Below are 23440 nucleotides of genomic sequence, written 5' to 3'. Positions count from 1 at the left end.
ATACTGATTTGGAGCTTCATAAAAACATTCTGACTGACTTTCCTGTACTACTTATTTCATACCTGATGAGTCTTTGAATCATCCCATTCAAACTTAAGACTTGTCTTATTCTTTTCAAAATGAGTGATGTCTCGTGTTCAGAATTCAAGGCTACTGATAAGAAGGAATCATTGTGATTAGAAGAAGCAGGCTAAAAACTGGGAAGATAAACTGAGACAATGCTTTTTTAGTCATTTTTAAGGACTCCTATCTTTTAAACAGACAAGGATTTCTAGCAATCAAAGGCTGAAAGATTCACTTTTAGCGAAGTTTGGCCTTTGCAGCACTTGTATTTAACAGCTGCACTGTATAGCAAGAGCAAATTAAATTGATGTTTTGTTTTACTTCTGGTATAATACAAGTTGTTTGCATTTTGGCAAGCTCCATCTGAAGTAACTGAGAAGGGTTAATTGCAGACCACTGACCTTAGCTAAACAAAATGTAAAGCTCCAAGTTTTGATGAGAAAGCTCCGTAAGCTATGAGCTAACTCTCCTTTATTGAATTTATATTTGCAAGCTTAACAGTGTGAGGAATGATAATCCAAACAAATTAAAGTTTCTTTTGTCAGTAAAAAAAGCCAAGGACTGTTTGTGCCCCATACTTCTCCCAAAGCATGATAATGTTTGCAAGCTAGTCATGCTATTGGGATCGTAGGCTTTGCTTAACTAGCACATTACTGCATGACAATAAATGAACACAGCACTGAAAATGTGGGTTTCCTAATGTAAAGGCCTTCAGATCTTCTGGAGGGCAGGAGGTTCTTCTGCTTTACACGGAGCAGCCAGTACTTCCACTCAGTTTGACACTAAAGTTACTACATCTTGCTCCTTCTAACATTAATAGCAAAACTCTCACTGACTTCTCCAGGGGTTAAACAAGTCTATCACTTTCACTTTGTCTGGAGTAGGAATAGTTTGTTTTGATTTAGAAATCTGATTTTCTCTCACGTTGGGTGTGCTTAAAACTCAGAGCAAGTAGCTAAGCTTGTCATGATCAAGTATATATTTAAACTGAACGAACACCTTATCTAGGCTGTGCACAGAGTCAGGATGTAAAAACTGCCTTTCATTAATAGCTCTGCACTTTTATAATTTCAGTAGTTAAGCTAAGTGCATGACTGAAACTGCATGGTATGCCAGCTTCAATGAAACAGCTATTTTATTGTCCTAGTTTAGTTATCTCCAGCTCAGCTTACCCAAGTAACAGCAACATTTCATAAACCTATCAACACTTCCCTAATACTTTCTTCTAACACAGAAGCTGCTGAATCAAGCACCAGACGTTGGCTAGCTGATAGTGTTTGCTCTTATGCTCTACTAAACAGTAGAAAATAAATCAAAATTGGATTCTGGTATTGGATCTTCTTCACTTGTCCTCCATTTTTAAACAGACTGCAGTATTTACAAGAGGCGAAAGAACTTGTTCTGTGAGTAGGCTCTGGGTTTTGTTGTTTTGTTGGTTAATAAAACACTCTCCAAACACAACTTAAGTGAGAAAGAAGAGATAAATTGTCAAGCAGGAAATAAGTACAAAGAAACCATTTTTTTTACTCATTTTTGGGCTCTCACTTCAGAACACAGATTTACTTTCCCCTCCCCCAAGTTAATATCATCTTTCACAAAATGGAGTGGTCAAGTACATTATCAGAAGGAAGTTAAATAAAGTATCATCCAGATTCACTCAGCTATATAGTCCCGATCTTTCTTTTTCCCCCTCTGCTGGGGAGTTTGTTGGCAACCTCGTCCTCTGATGATGACATATGAGCAGGAGGTTGATTTCAGATATGTGTTGCTTTCTCCTAAACTTCATCATCTTTGATGTGGATATTTTAATGATCTATTTTTTGGTCAATTTATCTACCTGAATCTGCAACAGCTCTTCAGGGAAGTGCAGGTAACAATGTTAGGGAAGACATTTTTGACTTATTCATGAGTCCCTGCATCAAATAGATTTTCAGTTCCAGCAGTGACTCATTTGAAGTAGTTACTGCTGGCAACAGTGGCTGAATAAACTGGTTATATGTGTAAACCCCTACTTCTTGGATGATTTTTAATGATGCATTACAGATGACTCCCTTCCTCTGACTTTGCTAGCTGACATCATCCTGGGTTCCTAATTCCTCTTTTCCTTCCCTTTCTTCCCCCTCCTCCCTTTTAAATTTTTTTCTTCTTGTTTTCAGAGTCCTCTGCTCTAAAAGCATAGAGGAGACGCACCCATGACAACTGCAGATTGTATAAGCTTCCTCATTTAGACTGTTATTTAAAGTTCAACTTTCATGATTAGTCAAATGAATCAAAAAGATAATTGAGAGAGAGAGATTATGTGACACAGACATTAGTCACTACTGCTGATAGTTGGCAATATGGTTTTGTATCACCTATACAAAATGTGTTGGTGTCAAGATTGTATTCACTGGGCATTTCTCTGCAAGAAATTGTCTGGACTTAGAGCGAATTTTCTCCTAGGTTTTTCTTCCATGATGGTCATCTTTCCATCTGTTTGTCTTAGCTCTCTGTGGCTTGAAAAAGGTGTAAGGAGAAGGTCACTCATTTTTTCAGACTTTGTTCCTTTCAGCTTAGTCTGTTGCCATACGCTTCTTAGTCAGTGAGTGACAACGGTATAACTCTCACCCCCAAACCCTCCTATACCATTTAACTTATCACCATCTCTTAAGAGTTTTGTTCCTTTCTGGTTTGAAGGACAATGCATTGTGCACTACTGTAGTTTTGTACACCTGACTTCTCCTGGTGTTAATGAGATTCTGGAACCAGAACCTCTAAAATCTGTTTGAGATCACAAGCTTCAGTCCCCTGCACGATGGAGGGATTCTGTTTTGCAATTTCCTTTTGACATTTTTATCTTTCAAGGTTTCAGACTTGTTTTCAAATGTACAGAATCACTAGTCTTGAGCTGTAGGCTTTCACTGATGGCCAATTGTTTTTTTTCGTGCTGTAACGCTGTGACTGGCTCCTGGGGAAATAAATTCCATAGGCATCCTGCTCTGTGTTTCGTGACTGGAGCACAATACGCAATTACTGTTACACAGCTTTTGCCCAATGTCAAGCTTGTAGCCCCACACAAGTTCTGAAGGTTAGTGGTACTCTCAGCTCCAGGTACTTGTAACCGAAGGTACAGCTTCTAGACATTAATAGACTGTTTTTTATAGGGAATCTTGCAGCAAGGATGCAGAATATACCTCAGAGCTGGCTTAAGAAACCTGAATAGGGAAAGGAAGTCTGTTTTAATATTGTTATCTTTTTCAGGGTCCATCCTTTTGCTCTTTGCTGTTGAGGTAGTGGGGCTATACGTGCCCACTACTTACTTTAGTGACTAAAAGGGGACTCACACAGTCTTTTGACCAAAGAAAAATTTTCTTATGTGTCCAAGTGCAGGTAATCACGCATGTGTGCTCCCAACCTAGTGGGGGGAACTACTGTTTTTCCTGTTGTAACTAAGGAATCTGGGCCACTGAGAAACACCCACAGCACAAAGTCCAATATAGTCCTTGCCCTTCATAAACGGTTGCAGAAACTTTTTCTGGGCATCTTAATGCTTGGAGGTCATACATGAATTAGAAGACCCATGTTAACCCCTTCCTTTAAACCCCTTACTTAATTCCCAAAGCCTATAGGAGTGCCCTAACCACTGTCCCTAAACTCCATACGTGTCCCTGAAACTTGTCTAGATGCTCTCTTGTGGAATAGATTTCAGTGCTCCTAAGCTGGGAAAACACCTGAATCTGAAGCTCACACCGCCTGGGAGAACGCTCTACACATTAAGTCACAGAAAGCTTCCTTTCTGTACAATAGCTTATATAGTGTGCAAGAAAACACCATTTTCTTTAGAAATTACATATGTTAAAGAAATCAGTCCTGCTCAATTACAAAGCTACCCAAAGGAGATGACTGAGTACTCTAGACAAATGGAGACATCCACTTTGCAATCCTCACACTGGTGAGGATTAACCAGGATATGAATAGGGTAAGGAGATGGGATAGGACGTTGAGAGCTTCCTGCTCAGCAGCTGGCTTTTCTTTTTTTCATTATACTTGATCTACAGCAACCCTAGGTACTTTGGTTTATCTCTAAATCAGCATGCTGGTGCCTACAAAGGCATTGACTAGATGGGAAGTCCTAAGTAGTTGTTTTGGGTCTGCCCTATTATGACAGTATAACATTTAGTATAGGCTTTTACATAAGGAAAACATGCAGGTTTTTTTTTATAATTCAGAAACTATTCAACCACTAAAATCTGTACACCAGATACCTTTAAAAACCTGGATGCAAATTTACACAGTGTATATGTTTAACTGAAATCTTTTCCTTCCCACAAGAATACACTGATTTTTTGACACAATGATCACAGCTACTCATATGCTAGGAAACTCAGAAAATCAGTTTGATTCTATCCCAAAGCATATATTAAATGTCAAAAGAATATACTGCTGCAAAGGATCTGGTGGCTTGCCACAATGGAAATGACTCAGCTAGCTTGTTTAAAGAATGATATTTTAATTGCTTTGTAGATCACAAACCTGCCAGCCTTGTAATTTACACTGCTGAAGAACAAGACGACATCTCTCCTTGGCAGATAACTTCTTCTTTTCTCCTACTGCTGTATCAGCCAAATCTTTATACCTAGAAAAATCAGCAGAAGTAGAGTTACTCTAATGTTGGCCTGGTTGACATCTTTGCCGACATTGTCAGTTTTCCTTTGACTCTCAAATCTTTGATATCTGAACTGGAAGCTTAGGATTCTGCTAAGGGTGAAGAAAACAAGGCGGTCAGTAACTTTAAATCTTTTATATTACTAGATATGACCTTGGTTAATAACAGTGTGGGACAAGTGATGCCTAAAACCCAGATTTGCTTCCTGTCAGTTCTTTGGATGCCTCACTGAAAATCAATGCAGAAAGAATGCAAAGCCTCACCAACCGACTTCCTTGGTCCTGAATCGGGTCACTGAAAGGAGGAAAATATTTTTTCAGTATGTGTCATATGACATATGCCTATTAAGGAGTAATTCATAAGAAAGTGACATTGATAAAAATGTTTTCCATCAGCCCGAAATAATTTTTCTTCATTTTGAACAAAAAGTCTTATAGCAAAGAGACTTTCAGGAACTTGATCAGTTTACACTATTGGAAAGAAGATCAAGAGGAGACTTGATTACAGCATTGAGTACCTTCAAAGGCAGAAAATGCTAGATATTAAAGGGTTCTTTGATGTACCAGATGAAAGAACTAATGTAGGAAACTTAAGTCATACAAAGTCAAATAAAATATAAAATTCAAATTTCAACTGTGGACTTACTACAACATATTACTAAAGAAACTGATGAATTTTATGCATCTTGATGCTTCATATTATTACTATATTTTCTTGAAGGTATTCCTCAGTCTAGATCTGACTGGATGTAATGATCTGGGATGCTTTTTCAGTACAAAAAGCCAGTTTTTGAAAAGAAAAGATTTTGCAAATGTGTCACTTTTGATTAAACTCACAATGAAACAGGGGTAAGTTTTGAAGTTTGCGTGCTAACTACACTTCTGCCATTTAATTTATTTGGTTCCTTAACAGCTGAGTTCACCTGTAGCTCTGGTGCAACCCAGAACTGTGCTGTCCTGGGACCACTCACACAGATCATGGCAGGCAGAGCTGCAGAGCTGGAGTGACTCCAGGGACATCAATGGTCCCAGGAGCTGTAGCAACTCTGGAGCAATATCCGCAGGCAAACTGCTCTAAGGCCAAATTTCACCTAGACTTCTAGTTTCCTGGAGCTGCACAGACCCTTGGGTATCTCAGCTCCTGCAGTCTGGAAACGTTCTCTGGTCTGGTAGCAGTCCTTCTGAGGCTAAGTCTATACTAGTAAATGAAATGTGAGAGGAATTATTTCTCTGGCATAGAAACCATCTGGCAAAAAAAACAGCCTGTCTATTTATTAAGTATTCTGCTATGTTCTGTTAAACTCTGTCACCTTCCAACACAGGGTAGCCACATCTAAGCTGCCTTCTGGGACCGGTCACTAGCCTGTGTTAATTCCCAAATTGTGCCTAGGAATTGTTTGGAGGAATGCTGGGTGGAAGGGGCCAAAACTTCACCAGACATCCTTTTAGTTAGTCTAACACTCCAGATTAGCAGCAGCAAACTGTGGATCCTACTTTCCCAGTAGCTCAACTAGCTGTATAGTCATGAAGACATTTGTTTTATGGACTGCTATTAAGGCTGGGGCCACCTCATTTCCATACTTGTATCAACTGGATTTTCTTAGAAATCATGGAGAAGCAGAGGTGTTAGAGAGACAACTTCTGGAAAGCTTAGCAACTGCTGACTGAAACGAAGATGATTCAGCATTGACTCACAATGCATGAAGAAGTAACTGTGAAAGTGGTCAGCCTGAAACTCACTCACAGCAGAAACCCAAAGAAATATATTCCATTCCTGAAACAGAGACAAATTAAAATTTAAAAGGTTAAAATTCTAAGTTTGGATCAGATTTACTTTAGATCCATGCAAATCACAGGACTCAAAACAAGGATAACCAAACATTCTTACAATCTATTATACAGGAAGCCAGGCAAAAATGATCCACTGTTTTCCCCCAGCTTTAAAAGGGCCTGAAATTCCACCACATTATCCTGGAGCTCTAATCAGCGTTCACAATTCCCTTCTATCCATTAAAGCAAGCTCTGTCTTAGAAAAAGAAGATGGGCTAATGATTGTGGTAGCAGAGAAAGAGCTAACTATGGAAATTTAATTCTGCCACAAACATAGCAAGTCATTTGGAAGATGATCTGCCTTTCCCTATGTTAGACACTCAAAAGACACTCCTAGCCTGAGTTAGTCATCTTGTTCTCAAAACAGTCTGTGAAGATAGGTGTTTCCATAGGGTGACCTGTTCTATGCATCCTAGATATTTTTGTTAAAATGAGAAGAGATTGCCCTCTGGAGGTGCCTTTCTCTACTGACCATAGATGGACTCAGAAGAGAAGTCCAGGCTGGATGCTGGCATGCATTCTGGGTGGCTGAGAGGAATCTCACAAGTCTACTTGTCTGACTGACTTATTCATCTGCAGAGTAACTAACAGAGGGACTAACAGAACTTCCTTATTTCTCCTATCTATCTTGTTCAAATATACTGGCTATCTAAGCACATAGGACGAAAAAGCACCTTTAGGCCTAGTGTCATCATCTGCCATCTCAGATCAATCATTTTTATCTTGTATAAGGCAGTTTAAACAAAAACAACACAAAATTTGTAGCTAAATTTGTAGCTATTTTTCAGCCAGAATGGTTCCCTGATTTGATTCTCAGCCCAGTTGTGCAAATACCAGTGTTAACACCAGGGAAGTAATGGGAATGGGTTGGTGGGAATGAGCAGACCACACCTGTTGGTGGCAGCCCAGATTTGTCCTGGACAAAAGTGTTTGTGTAATCATAAGCTTATTTGATTTTTTGTACTTAATTTTAAATGAGTTGAAATATTTAAACTTTCTTCATTTTTTTTTTCCTTTTGGGGAGATAACCAAACACCATAGCTTTGGCTTAGGGATTTTCTTGTATTCTAAACTTGCTATTACCCTCAGGAAAAAATTGTGTTAAAAAGAAAGGAAAACAAAATTGACAATAAACTAAGATATAAAAAATAAATAAAATTTTATAAGTAATACATTATTATCAAAATGCAAAATGACGTATCTTTAGTGTATCAGATACTTTCTACTAACTGAGCTTGCATTACCATGTAGACACAATAATTTAATGTCGTCTTAAATTTAACCGTTTCATGGTCTCAAGAATAGCAAAAGAACTTACTGTTTTTCAAATTTACTGTATCGCAGAAAATAGTAATAAAAAATACTGAATTTATGGTGCAGGGTTGTATACATAAACTTGAGTTACCTTCAAACAACAGGGCTTGCTTCTGGGGAAATGTAACCTGGAGAGTCTTTGAAACTTCCCCTTACCAGAGAATTCCTCCCCCACCACTACAGCCTTAGTTCACTCTGAAGTGAATGAAGAAACCCAATTAAATACCAGGCTGCTTCTCACTGACAGGTCATACATTTTGCCCTAAGTAAATAATGCAGAGTGTATTTGTAAGGCTTTAGAGAGGATCCTGAGGAATCCAGTGAGCATACTCAGTGCTACCTTGCTAAAAAAAGTCTTTAATCAGGCAAACTACACTTCAGCTAAACTTGGATGAGTTAGTTGTCTAAAGAGTCAGTAGAAGCCAATATTCAGGTGTCATATACCCTACTGCAATATTGATGCTTAGAACAGGTCAGATGAATTGTGCACTGTAAGACGCCCATTTCTCTCCATTGAGTAAGTCTAGGCTCTTGACTCCAGCATAGACATCTAATATTAGACAAAGTGAATCTCTCTCCTAGCCAAGTCAACAAGCTGATAAAAAGCAATATTTCATGGCCTAGCCAGAGCAACTCATTCACTAATGGATCCAAAACAAAATACAAAACAGAGGGATTTAAAGGATTAAATTGAATAAATACCCCTCCACCACCATGTCAAGACTAATGTAGTATTGATTAGGAAATAAATGCAAGACCTCTTGGCGTGCACCCCCCTTCCAGTTACGAGTTGAGCCAGGGAACACCACCACTGGGGGGCTCTCCCCAATGCCCCTCCACAGGAAATCAGTGTGAGAGAAGCTCCGTTTTCCCTAGCTTTGTCCTTACCACCCTCCTTGTCCTAACTTGTCATTTTTACACACCTAAACAGAAGAAAGAGCTTTTGGCTAGACAGACTAGCACTGTGAGCATGTACAGACTGGCCAGGATCCTCTGGTGTTGCAGAAGCTGTGCTCTGACCTCTCTTCCTTTACTTCTGAACAGTTTTTTTGTTTGTTTGGACTAGATACTGCTGCCAATACCTTCAGGTAGCTTGTGAATATGGAAAACTCAGTTCTCTTGGGTCTTCACAGATAAGGATGTTATCTGATGATTTTCTCCCTCGCTTCCCTAAGTGCACAGCTGACAAGATGCAGCAAGCTGTTTTTCCCTGAGACAGAATATTCCTGAGTTCAGGTTATGGCACAGTAACCCACAGTAATATTCTCGGGCTCAGCACGCTATTTGATTTACACAGAGTGTGCACAAATAGGCTGTAGGGCTGTATTCCCAGTTCTGTATGCACAGCAAATCTTTAAGCGTTGGAATAAACACCACACACTCAATTTCAATAGCACATCAACATGATAGAAGATACTAATGGAAAGAACGTGGCAAGTACAAAGGGCACAAAAACAAGCAGCTCCAAATCAACAGCTTAAACAAACCACATAGATGTCCTTGAACTGAAGCTTCAGAATGACTTTGTTCGTTTCTTTTTTGCTATTCTTTTTCTTAGGTCTCTGTCTAGCCTAGCTAAGAAAGAAAGACCAAAATGACAAAGTCAGAGGTAGCTACTGACTGCAATCCAACGTCCTCGGTAAGAGGACAGTTTCTAACACCGGAACTCAAATCTTTGCCGAAAGCAACTCCTTCTCTCCATGTCTTTGTCTTGTTATTTAAAAAATAAAAATCGCATATGGCTTTATAAGAGTGCTAAGTAAGTAATGTAGTTTTAAGTTTTAAATATCCAAACACAGTTTATGCAAGGAAAAATAATGAGTTCTGCCAGTGTAATTCATTGTGTTGCAGTTTCATTTCTCTTTCTTTTGTTTACTGCAATGTATTCTGTTTGCCAAGGTAAAATGGCACGATTTAGTAAAATCTATTCAAAAAGCAGTGAATAAAAGAAAGCAATCAAAATTAACTTGTATCCTGTATTTCTGCTAGAAGAAATATAAAAAATGTCATCACAAAGGAGTAACACCAGGTTGTGCTGTCTTGCTAAATTGCCTTTTTTTCCTCTTGAAACTTCCTCTTTTCTTCCTTTGACAACCAGTAACAGATTGATGTATTATTATGTCTGTGAAGTATGTAAAAGAGATGGACTTTGTTTGCAAAACTTGTCACTATGTGCTCATAACTCAGGATTTTTAGTTTTGTTTGTTTGGATTTGGGGAGGATGGGGAGAGTGGGTTAGGCATGGTTTGTATTTGAAAATCTATCAAGTGAGAGCTGAAATATATAGAGGACCTATCTACTGAAGAGAGCAACCTATGTTTTTTAAGGAAAAAAAAAAAGGATGTCTGGAAAATTTTCAAGTAATAGAAACCTTATAAAAGCAGTCAGCAGCAAAGAATAGGATGGAATTTTGATTAATGTTATGTGTATATGAAGGATAAATACCCATTCCATTTCCTTGCGTTATGTTCTTTTTTTCTTGAAGGAATAACCTAATTATTTTTGAAATATGAGGAACATGGGAAATTCCAGGTAATTAGAAAAGAGGAAATAGGTTATTATAGTGTCCAAGAAAAGAAAACAAAAGTGATTCTGTGAATCTCCGTACAATACATATGACACAAATATCTCATTATATGGCATAAATATTAACAACCAAAGCAGGTATTCAAAATTGTGGAGAGAATAAATCTTTGGATGCAGAGAAGAAAAAGATGCCTTTATAAATAACAGATTACAGCAGACAGACAGACTGCATTTTGGGCTTCTTTTATAGGAGTACAAAAATACAGTATAAGAGGACTATAAGGTTCACCTTTATATGAAACACATTTTGCAGTGAGGCTGCTTCATACAGACTTACAGAAATAATTCAGATTTCTGTAGAGGTGGGCGTGAAATGCAATTTCCCTGATAGATTTGAAACAATGAGTAAGTATATATGGCAATGAACCAAAACTTTAGAGTACCTGCCTACTGTACTAGTATTAGTTTTTTAACTATCCTGATTGATATCAGGATAGCAACACAGGATTAAATGGCTAGACCTGCAGACCAATAAGAATTAAGGGAGAAAATAAAATTAGAGTAATTTTGGAAAAACTGCAAGCAGTTTTATTCTCTCTGGGTTAATCTGGCACACAGACATTTGCTGGCAGAAAGAAACCTGGAAAGCGATAATACTAAAAGTGACCTTACAGCAAACTGACCAGGTATCATAGTTTTACCACAATGTTTTTATGTATGCTCCTCAAAGCCAGAAACTTTTCAACTGATGAAACATTCTGATTTTCTACTTCAACAATTAAAAATTCACTTTTTGTATACAAAGGTATAAGGGCATACATAGCGTGCTTTAACATGCCTATGGAAAAAGGAAAACATGCATAGATGGTATGTAACTGAGATAAAAGACCAAAATTAAGGACTCAGAAATGAAAGTGGAAAAGACTCACAATATCCCCAGAACAAAATTTTACAGTGACCTGCATGTGGGTCAGCCACTGGCCCCATCTGGAGCTCAGTACAGACTTTTGAGGGAGGATCAGGGCTATGAAATTCACTGGATCAGAATACCCTTGCATAACAAGTGGCCATTTGGGATATTTTAATTTAGATTGAATAAAAGTAAAATAAATTTCTCAGATAAAGATACTACTTTGTGATGGGTGATAGATAAATGACTTGGAAGGATTTATTTTTTTTCTTTCCTAAATTTTAGGTTTTTGCATTAGGTTTTGCCACCCTTAATCTTTTCTAGACATGTGAATTTCAATTTCTGGAGAGAAGAAACGACAAATATATGTGTGTCTTAATCCTAGAATATTTATTCATATTCTTCACGTAATTAAGCAGGGGCTTCCTCATCTCAGACAATGTGGCAGCAGAATAACAAATAGAATATAAATTATAGTTCAGCTCTTGGGATTAGTGGATTCAGCTATGCAAATAAAAAATGAATTCCCAACATCTGCTAAAGATTTGCATTACAATACTTTTGCATCATCTTACTTCAAGCTGACATTCCCATTCGATCTTGATAAAGCAATGTAAAAACATATTTATTTAAGAAATTGGCAAAAATGACACATTAACTCAGAAATATGCTAGCATCAAACGGGCAAGCAGCCTTATTACATGAACACTTGCCTCTAACTCTGTAAATGTTTACATTTACCTCTAGATAGATAGGCCTTCTCCATAGCTAACTTCCTCTTCATGCTCGGGCACTCCACAAACAGGCTCACAGAGCAGTAAAATGCTTCACTGTACACAGAATATATGGACTGCAGAACAAATTTAACTTTCTTTATCAACCTGCTAATTTGATTCTGTATAACACAGAGGTGATATAGTACTGGTGTGTAATGAAGCTAGTTTCCTTGCTCCACAGACGTAGCCATGTGAAAATAGGGCATCAAAATTAAAAGTCCTCCTGCAAAACTAAATGGTCTGAAATCACAGAAAATCGAAAGGTACCCTCTTTATTTTTAACAGAGACCAGAATAAAGGAATGCCTGGGAGTAGGAGTCAAAAGGTGAATGAATGGATAGGTAAGTTTTTGCCCTTTCCTAACAGACAGAAAAAACATGCCTGGTGAGTTTAAGCCACATCTCACTACTCAGGCTATAAGGAATTATAAGATGTCTTATGCATCCCTTTCTTTAAAATTTCATTACAAGGAAGGAATTTTGGTGATCATCATAGTACTGTGCACTTGGCCTCCAGGAAACTTGCTGCTGAGCCTCACCAGCAGGCCAGCTTTGAGTAGGTCAAGACAGAAAGTCATCCTTCAAGGGGCACAGGATAAGGTCATGACTGCCGGTCTACAGATCTGCAGGCACAGTGGTGGGCATAATAATACAAGGGGGTGAAGTTATCAGAAGGCTTTGAAATGGTATTCAGAGAAGGACATGCTTAGGCCCAGCTCCTGTCCCAGTGTTTGGAAGCCTGGAATCAGATGCCTGAAATAACTGCAAACAGGTCGTGTAAAGCAAAGTGACATGACTTTTTCTGAAAAATACACAAGGCTTCTTCAGAAACGTGATGTGATACTGAGTTGAAACACTAAAGTAGGCTTATACACTTCCCCACTTTGTCTCCTGGAGGGGCTGCTACTTCATTGGCTCATTTTTTGCCAAGAAAGCACTTCCCAGCTCATTTGGAAATATACTGAGATAGACATATATTGCAGAAGCAGAAAGCAAAACCAGAGTAAAATGGAAAATTTGCTATTAAAGACAAATAGGATTGAATTTGATGTTCCACCTAGATGATGCTTTATTTCTTCCTTGCTTTTGTTTTTTCTCTTCTGTGCAACCTTGACTCAGCCAAAGAGGAATGGAAATATAGAAAATCCTTCCCACAATGCTCACTAGTAGCTCAAGCAAGGTGTATTGGGATTATAGGGAAGGTTCTTAGGATCTTCTTAAACCATTCAGGCAAAATAGCTTCTCTGTAAGATCATCTCTATCTCTACTCTCTTCTGTGGGAACTTCCCTTGTACCCTCCAAACCTTGTGAGTAGCATCCGACTGGGTAACAGGGATTCTCCGGGCTCTGAATTGTATAATGGTTAGACAAACTGTACACACGCAACATTTTTCAAGATAGGCTAAGGCAGTCCCCTTGGCATACTGTATCAATGTTCGACCAGATTCTGCTCCCATTTACTGTGGAGTACAGCAGGAGTAATCCTGCTAAAACTGATCATGTTAAATTAATGCCTCTTTGGTCTAAGAAAAAAAAGCAAATTAAGATCCAGTGATTAAAATACATAAAAGGATTTTACATGCATGCTTGCATAGGATTTTGTGTTTGTTCTCAGATGTCACCAGTATTAACTGTCTGACTAGGAAATCTAGCTTTAGGAAGTCTCATTCCAGGTTCTTCTGCTGAAGATTAAATGGCTGTAAAGAATATCAAGATGTCGATAAGGAGAAAAAGGGTGCCATGAATGTCTGAGTTAAGTGGAAAGAATTTAACAGCTGCAGAACCACAGAAAGAAAAAACAGCAGGAGGGTCACAGTCGCTTTCGAGTGTGGGGCAGCTGGACTGCATTTATACAAGTCCTATGAGCAGAAAAAAAGCAGTCAAGAGCAACTAATTATATTTTTCTAGGCACTGAAAGCACACAGTTATATTTAATTAATCAATGAATACAAAGGAATTATTTTAAAACTATACAGTAAAATTAATCTATCCATGTGACAATTTGCACCTTAATTAGATAATTCAAAGTTCCTGCATAGTGCCATTAGCATAAACTAATGTGTTGCATACTTACTTCTTTAAAATGTTTATTTTAAAGATAGGCTGTTTTTATTAATTTAACAGGTCTATTATTTTAACAGGCATTTCCTTAAGAGGGTTTCAATGTATAAGGATTAGTGACGATATTAGTCGCTGATAATATTTTCTTTTAACAGGTTTATTTCTATGGCAGGCATTTAACTGAACTTCTTACTACCGTATATAAATCTATGTCCATTATCTTTGTCATTATGTGATGCCAGCAAATTATGAAGTACTCAATAATTATTTTTGTTGAAACATCAAGGTTCTGAAATCATTTAATGTTATTAGCTGCTTGTTATAGGCACACAGAACTCAGTCGGCTTCTGAGATATGGGTCAAGAACTTTCAATATTCTTATTTGTACACAAATATAATTTTATCTATTTTTATAATCCAGGCTTTTAGATGGAATCCAGTACTGTGGTAGGTATTTTAGTACTCTGTGGGAACATTTCTCTATGTTTAGAAACAGCACAAGCTTTTAAAGTCACAGATATAAAATGTGCATAGATATTATAAGGATATCATAGAGTAACAGGGTTATTTAGTGATTTAATAAATGTTTAGTTAACCCTGAGGGATAAGAAATGTCAAATGCTAGTGTAAAACTGAATGTCAGTCCAGAGGTACCAAGGGTGGCACTTAACTCTGGAAATTAAATAAACGTTTTAAAATTTCACAGATCCTTCCTTAAGTTAAAATAAAGAAAACCACTGGAACTGCTGAAACTGTTCAGCCAGAATTATGTTTGTTTGTGCCCAATAGACTTATCATTGCCTAAGAAAATGAACCTAGCTAGGAAAAAAAAAGCAGAAGAAAAAAGGGCAGAAAAATACCTCACATACCCATAGTAGTTGAGGGAGAACAATACCTTGAGATTCTCTTTGAAACAGCCTAAAAGCCAGGACATCCTCTATTGCACAAAACAATAACCTCCCTCTAAGAAGCTCCACTAACTAAGTAAGTTTTATACATTCTATACTAAATGTAATATAAATAATGCTGGAATATTATTCAGATTGCACACCAAAGTGTGGAAATTTGGAAGTTAGGAACTGGCTAAATGTTAAAATGTTAAAAATGACCATGCCATCTTGTATTTTATTATTTATAATTACTTTATTTCCTTGTATTTTATTACCTAATTACATCTCCGTGCTCGAGGGACCCCTTTTCATGTCGATCCTGCAGAATTCTAAGTACATGACAGACATGAATAATTGAATGGACTTCAGTGGAGTGACACAAGAGTTTACACCCATTTATAATCGCTTTAGCAAACGAGGGTTGCATTATAAAACTCAGAAGATGCCCAGCAAACAATGCTGATGTTTATTTTTGCCTTCTAAATATAGAATAAAGCTAGATGTCTGATTTGCCACTGAAAACTCCAATCAAAAAAGAAACTTTATTTTCTCTTATACTTGTTTGTGCACTGTCGGTAAGCCCCAGAAACACCAGCAGCTTGATCATTCCCACAGTCCAACTCTGTGACATGTAACATAAGGACTGATATTTTGCATGTACGATACTACTTATTCTGAGGGCTAGAGAACTGATGATAGCATGGTATGACTTCAAAAGCTGCTTCTGTTTCAGCTCTAAAACGTTGTTCTCTGTTTTTTGTTGGAGCTTGTTACAAACCATTAACTCTGTTCCTTGCCATAGATGGGAGCTAGACTGAGACTGTGAAATACCTGCAAAAATAGATAAATGTAAAATAAGTCAGTTGAACCATATCCTAAAAATGGCCATTTTTCTTTCTGCACTATAAATCAAGTCCAGGCTAATTAGTTGAGCCACCATAGGCATCTAAAGTTATCTAGTATATTTCTTGTCTTTTGAGTATTAAAGAGGACCTAAGGGGAAAAATGGAGAAAATAAACCAAACAGCTACAAAGAAACACCTAATGGGGGTAAAACAGAATATTCTATCTACATTTAGTCTATTTGTACCATATAGGGCTATTTAGTTTGTTCATAATATGAATAGGCCAGATACTATCACTGTACTATCACATTGTATAAATACATGTCAAACGGCCTATAGCCTCTAAGATAGTCCCAAACACCTGCTTACAACTAGGCAACTCCCCAGGTGATGTACACCAATTCTAATATATGTGTCTCACCAGGGAGAATGTCAGTGCGCTCTGGGTTCTGGCCATCCCTTAAAGCATAATAATCTCCTACATCAGCAAGTTTTCACAAAGGATTAGTAATTTAGAATAATTCTGAGACTGCTGTAAATTATTCCAAACTGGGCCCCGCTATCAGAGACGTTGGCAAGGGATAAAAAAAAAAAGCTGGGGGAAGAAGAAGGAAGAGGGGACATTGGGCGTGATGGCGTCTGTCTTCCCAAGTAACCATTACATGTGATGGAGCCCTGCTTTCCTGGAAATGGCTAAACACCTGCCTGATGATGGGAAGTAGAGAATGAATCTTATTTTTCTTTGGTTGCTCATGCAGTTTTTGTTTTCCCTATTAAACTGTCTTTATCTCAACCCATGAGTTTTTTGCCTGTCTGATTCTCTCCCGCACCCCACTGCGGAGGAGTGAGTGAGTTGTTGCGTGGGGCTGAGCTGCCCACTGGGGTTAACCCACAACACTTCTTTATACAATGTGATGATTACCAAAACTACCAAAGACATAGTCATCTTAAAAATCACGGTTTTAAACTTTGTGGATGACCTTCATTCTTCACAGGAAATTAGTCATTACCATGTTTCTGAATTTGTGTTTAAGATGCCCTCAAAACTGATGACTTCAAAATACTTCATTTACTCACCTTTTCCTGCATTCTAAAAGAAAGACAAACAAAAATGATTACCCTCAATCAGAAATATCACTTCCAGCTCTAGGTCTGAAGCAACAAACAGCACAATGTCGAGATTGCCATTTAGTATAAATTGATATCATTACATCTACTTTAATGGAATATTGCTTTTTAACACCAATCAGATTATGTCTTGCTCTCCTTGCAAGGATTTAAGGTATCATGGCACCTATCAATGCAGTGCGCTATGAGAAGACTGATGATATTATTGTATAGCAGACAATAAAGCTAAAAGGGACAGTGCGATGACCTATCACTTTGCAATCTACTCAGTACATCATTCTCACTAATGCCCTGCCTAACTTGCTCAGGAGACTCTGAAATGTTTTGCTGCACCTTTTTAATTCACAAATGATATATTATAAAATATTATAACTTCCCTTCTTTCAAGAGGTAAAAAAGAGAGAGGAAAGACAGAGAGAAGAAAAAATTAACACCAAAAAGCTTCTGGACAAAGGGAGTTCAGATATGCCATGATGATGAGTCCCACACAAGATCCACAAACACAAACAACACATCTGTGCAATACAGTGTCAGCTGATAGTACAAATTTGATCAAAACCTTACAATAGTTATTAATAATGGCTTTATGGCAGTTGTAGAAGGACAGACATTACTTGACAAAGCCATGCTATTAGCATGAACATAAACTTTCCTGCCTGAGAAAAAAGGTGTCTCTTCAGAATGATCTCCAAGCAAAGTCAATTGTCTGGATGAGTTAGTAACAATTAAGTGCTCTGAAGCCATTTTTGACCTAAAGTCCACTATTAGAGCATTTCAGTATCAGTGACTGCTGCCCTGAATAGAACTGCAGGATTTCAGGATCTGCAGTTAAGTGTAACTTCTAAGAAGAATTTCATCTAAGAAGAACTTCATACTGAAATCAGAGGAAAACCTGTAATTAAAATATGCTTCGAACATACTTTTTTCACCCTCACTGCTATGATTATCATAAGAATCCATTATCATTGTGTTCCATATCTTCCTTCCTAATATTTCCTATTAAAATGGATGTTTTGCCACCTTTTAAGTTACTTTAAAATAAAAAAAAAAAAATCCGAATGTTAACTCTTTTTAACATTCTATTTTCAAAACATTAAAATCTTAGAGATTTTTTGTTTTTAATTGACTCCATACAGCTTACATGGTGTAATTTACATATTTTAACATATTCTGTCCATGGAGGAGAATAAAGTTAGTCAATGAAAAGAAGAAGGAGGGAGAAGGAGAAGAAGAGGGGAAGAAGGGGGAAGCAGAAGAGGAAGAGGAAGAAGAAGAAAAAGATGGAGGCCTAATACTGTACCTCCAAACCTGCACATGACACTGTCTTACCGGTTAACTCAAACAACTACTTATAATCTAAGCTGCATGTCTGCCTACGCAGAGGTAAAACTAAAGACTAGATTGATACAATTTAAGCCATTTTTAAAGAGAATTGGAAATGGTAAATCATAACATTCTAGTGACTTATCTCTTCTTGCAACACTGTTGAGAGATGTCTCTACATACAGCCTTCATGTTCTCCTTCACCATATGAAATTTTCTCTGCTGTTCCTGGAGCAGCAACAGAAGGCAGGATGGGAGCTCCATGATGGAAAACACAAGACTGAATTGAAAGAGTTAAACCCAGAAAAGACGGTCTAGAAATCTGAGAGACAGTAATGAAATTCCAAGAAACACTCAAAAAGTGCAGAAATAAAGACAAGGAATAGCATGCTAGCAGGCAACTATTTGGGCTTTCTGAACAACATGTTTTTTCTCATAGAAATCCTGCAATTCTCATCAGCTAAGTGAAAGGCTCAATTCGCTTATCGGTTCACATAATCCACCGAGGTTATCCTGAGGTCCAACAGCCATGAAGGTTTGCTGCAAATGGCAGGGAAGGCTAACACAGATGTCTTATTTCAGGACCTGTGCAACTGGACCTTGCAGTCTCCATTGCTAAGCAGTGTCCCAGACACAAAAGATATGTGTGACGTGTGAATCCCAGTCTCTAAGGCAGTAGTTCATAAATTCTTCCTTGAACAAGGAAACTAAAATGCAGGCAGAGCAAAGCACTGGGTACAGTTCAGCAACTTTGTAAACCACATTAAAGAAGAAAGAGAGAGGAAAAATTAATTTTAATTTTTAATTCAATGTACAAAACACTAAAGGTAGAGGAGTGTTTGTAGAGGAGGATGGTACCAAAATAAAATTGTTCAGAATGAGTGAAACAGAGCATCTTACTGCCTCGTTTTCACCTGAACATGCCTGAACAGCTGTATTCTTTTGTACTTCACTGAGCAAGAAATATAAGCTCACCTCATTACTCTAGATGGGTCCTTGATCACTATCATTATTTTTAAAAATTTATATTCCAAATGGCTTTTACATGTCTTCCTTGAGCACCAAGTGAGGTGAATGACACGAAAGTCAGCCAGGATCCATTTTATTAATTGATGCAAAGAGATTAGGTTCTAGATATTAAGCTTGTACAACCAGGCTCTGTTTGTGCCCCAGAGAGTTTCTGAGCCCTATTGTTCTACACTGGTAATAGAGCACACAGTGATACTTTTTTGCCATTGCACCGAATACCAAACACATAACAAATTACTACGTTCCCACTAAAGAGTTCTTTATGTACCTTGGGTGGAATTATCCTCATTTAAAATAAGATATTAAAATGCTAAATGCTGCAAAGAAACAGCCATCTGCAGACAGTTCCTAATTCCATCGTTATTTTACTGTTTTTTTTCTTCCAGGAAAAGGATATTTGAGGATACTTTACCTATGTGTACAATTTGGGCTGCAAATTGGAAACTTTGAATTCTTCACAACATTGTTTGTACCACTGCCTTGACTTAAAAGTAAAACTAGAATTTCAAAATCTAGCCCACAGAGAATGATTCTGAAGATGTTAATGCAAAATATATGGGTTAACTTTTCCAGGAGTCTAAAATGCATGTTACTCAAGGCTTTCTATTTTAAAGATAAAGTAAAAACTGATTTCTGTCTCTCTACTCAAAGAGCTTTAGAAATTGAGCCAACACTGCAGGCAAATTCAGCAGAAACACTGCAGCTGGAGTTGGCAAATCCGCTGAAATCCGTATATCATTTCATAATTATATTGGTTCTGCCTGTTTTTACAGCATTTAATAGCATCTGACCTTATTAATTCCCATTTTTATTATATATTCATTGACAGTAACTGTCACAGCTTCCACTTAAGAACCAGAATTTCCACAATATTTCTCTTCTGATCAACGAACTTCAGTGATTGAGGGGTTCACCTAGCAGCTGTCAACTTTTACTTTGATAATACAGAAGCAGAACCAGTAAATCCAAAAAGGACAGCAATAGAAATAATGATTAATCTTTGTAGCCCAGGAAGAAGTGTTCTTGCAAATATGACCTTTCCTTAGCTGCTGTCTTCTTCAGTCATTGTAAGAGTTCAAATGTGACTCATAAATATATGCTAGATACCAGTCATATTAATCCCTAATTAGATATTAATAGAAATTTATTCAAATTCATCCAATTAAGAAAGCAACGGTACTGTCTGTATTACTGATAGAATATCCAGGTTTTCTGATATTCTATCCCTTCACCACAAAGGCCTCTAATTCAAACATTCTGTCTTTTTATTAGCCAGCAAAAAAAAAGGATTTTAATTTTTTCATTAATTAATTTTTTTAACTCTGACCACATTAGCTCTATGATAAGGAAGACTGTAAAAGTAAATGCATGAAACCTGCAGGGAGGGTAAAGGAGGGTAGCAATTCACTGTCTTTTGGGAATTCAAGTTGGGATCCAGGCCACAATTTCTCTTTGATTTTGCACAGTGCTTTCAGATCTACCGTTAATATCATTTACTTCCCAAGGCAGGTAAGCCCAGGAGAACTGCATAGTACATTCAGGTCTACAAAAATGAGATTTCCTTGCATCACTACTATACAACACTTTGCAGCTGAGCTAAGCCAAGCTGTGAACCACACAGCTGCATTCACTGAAACTCAGCCCATCAGAAGGACTCCAAGACACAAACTGAAGGTGAAAAGCTTACAGTTATGGGCAAACCTCTCACAGGCACCCATCTGGGGATACATTTTGCTACCTCTACATCTTGTCATTCCTGGATTGATAGTTCATAGGTCACACTTATCAACTATAACAGGACAGCAGGATATCTTGTGTTTTACATCTGTAGGCCTATTTTTCCCGCTTTGCGGCCACACAGTCAAATTGCTAGTTAGCATGACTCAAATGGAGAGGAAAACTTTCTCTTCAAAAGAGAAAATCTGCATGAAAATCGAGAGTCCTTACTAGTAGTTAGTATTGACAAACAAGGACACAGCAGAGCATGACAGAATAAAGCAAAAACGACTTATATTTCCAATTCTTGCAAAATATACAAGAAAAAATGAAGGTGTGGGCAAATTTAATTATTCTCAGGTGCATCCATCATTGAGTTAAGAGACGGAAACTGTCTATTTTTTCTTTCTCCCTCTGTGTTTTTCTGTTGTCAGCTGTCAAGGTCTTTCTCCCCAGAGTAATGGGGAGTAATTCCTTTGCCCCTTGGGGCAAGCCATGGGGAGGCTAAATTTTTCAGCCCAGTAAGAGCACTTGGTAAGAGCATTCACTTGTTTACAGCTTCCTACAGTGAATAAAGAACAATTCCTTTATCATTCCCTGTGTTTTGTTTCCTGATTTTTCTGCTCCCCTCAGTATAATCAATATAATGTTAAACAAATACACTTATTGTCTACAAAAAAAAAAAAAAAAAACGAAAATAAAAGAACATCACCCTCATTCACTGTGATAGAGCTGTATTTTATCCCTGGGCTTCTGAGTATGATGGCTCCTTGCAGATGTGATAATACCACAGAACGTTTCTGTACTCGAAGGTAATCAGCAAGCCTTCATTGCCTTTCAGATCCTACTCTTGCTCATGATCCTTCCTTAATTGTGAGGTTTTAACTAAGCCTCTAACTATCCATCTCTATCTAGAGCAATAGTTTTCCTGTTTTTTTTTTTTTTTTTTTCTCTTCTTGGTTCCAGGATAGCTCAGAATGGAGTCTGTTCACATACACACCAGTATCATTGTGGCCTGTTGTCATCACTACTTGTCATAATTAAGATTTTTTTATATTTTACCTGTCTGTATGGTATTTGTATTGGTTTGGGATTGAGGGACCCTAAGTAAAATTTAAGTTGATGTCATTATTTTCTCTCTTTTGCAACTTGAAGAATAATAGCCAGTACCTCAGAGACAGAGGTTTACACTCTTCTGCAGCATCCTGACTCTTCTGCAAGAAGCAGCTCTTGGAAAGCCATCGCACTCCGTAGTTCAGTGCCTGTGCTCAAAGTCTGCCCGAATGCTACCAGTGCAACCATTGCTGCCCACCTAGGGGCTGGAAAGCCCAGACCATTCTGAACCATGCAAAAGAAGTAGAAGAGCCACAATGGAGGAAAAGTAATTGCAGAAATAGAGAAGATACTATTTTCCCAAGTATTAGAACACTAGAAATACCAGTTTGACACCAAAGGAAATAAAAAATTGAAAGGTGAGAGTCTATCAACCTCAGGTCTATAAGCATACATGGAAAGGTGACAAAATCATTTCTCATTCCAATCAATGAATAGCAGGACAAGATCAGCATTAGCCTGAACAGCCAACAAAGCAAATCCAGTTTACAAGAACATCGCCAAAACTAATTATCTGGTTTTCAAAACCATCCTGTCCGGTCACTGAGGCAATATAGAGATGTAGTACAAGTGACAGTTTTTTAGAAGACTTTTTGAAATGGTAGCTCATAATATCTGAATTCAATAATTCTTTATTCCTTCTTACCTGTAGCCTATTGGCTAAAAAAATACAGCATTAAGAATTGATGGTACTTTTGAGCTGCAATCTAATACTATCACTTCTGCTTAAAAATTTTGTACTTTTCAGCCACTAACAGAACAAACAGCCACATGCTTGCACTATTTGAAATGAAAAGATTTATCCAAATACACTGAATGTGAATATGAAGGTTAACTGGTCATTGTGAGTAAAGTGGAGAATTAGCGTGTTCTGCTGTTCAAAGTAAGATAAGCTTTGGCCTGTGTGACAGGAATGGCTGCTGTAAAAAGCCTTACAACACTGACGGTTTCTTGCTCTGTGTTCCTCTTTGTACACAAATCTAAAAATCAGTAGTGCCAAGAGACGTATGCAGAGTGATTATTGCTAACTTCTGAGTAGGTTCAATATATATTCACAGGGAATATTATAAAATGGACTTCATTTTCAGTGACACCATGCTAGCCCCACCACTGATCGTTCATTTTATGTATAATAATACAATTATTAGGACCTGGTGCAAATAGGTAAAAATACAGGGGCTCAACTACAAACAACCTATAAAGATAATTTATTGTGGAGGAAAAGGGATAAAGATGGACAGTAACAAAACTAGAACACTTCAAAATAATAGCA

At 37.6% G+C, this 23440-nt stretch overlaps 1 protein-coding gene across 1 annotated transcript in view; it reads right to left on the bottom strand.

Moving 5' to 3' along the window:
- MYO16 (myosin XVI) overlaps positions 1–23440 on the bottom strand; it is a gene marked incomplete at both ends in the record, with an annotated part of 315156 nt that overhangs the window by 61545 nt on the left and 230171 nt on the right. Inside the window, 1 exon segment of the mRNA XM_082305019.1 lies at positions 4573–4678. Within this exon segment, the coding sequence (XP_082161145.1) occupies positions 4573–4678 (106 nt within the window).

The sequence above is a fragment of the Platalea leucorodia genome (genome assembly GCF_965183815.1).
Source record: "Platalea leucorodia genome assembly, chromosome: 2".
NCBI classification, from domain to species: Eukaryota; Metazoa; Chordata; class Aves; order Pelecaniformes; family Threskiornithidae; genus Platalea; species Platalea leucorodia.
Note: the sequence above shows the minus strand (reverse complement) of the source record. Positions and strands in the feature narration are given on the sequence as shown.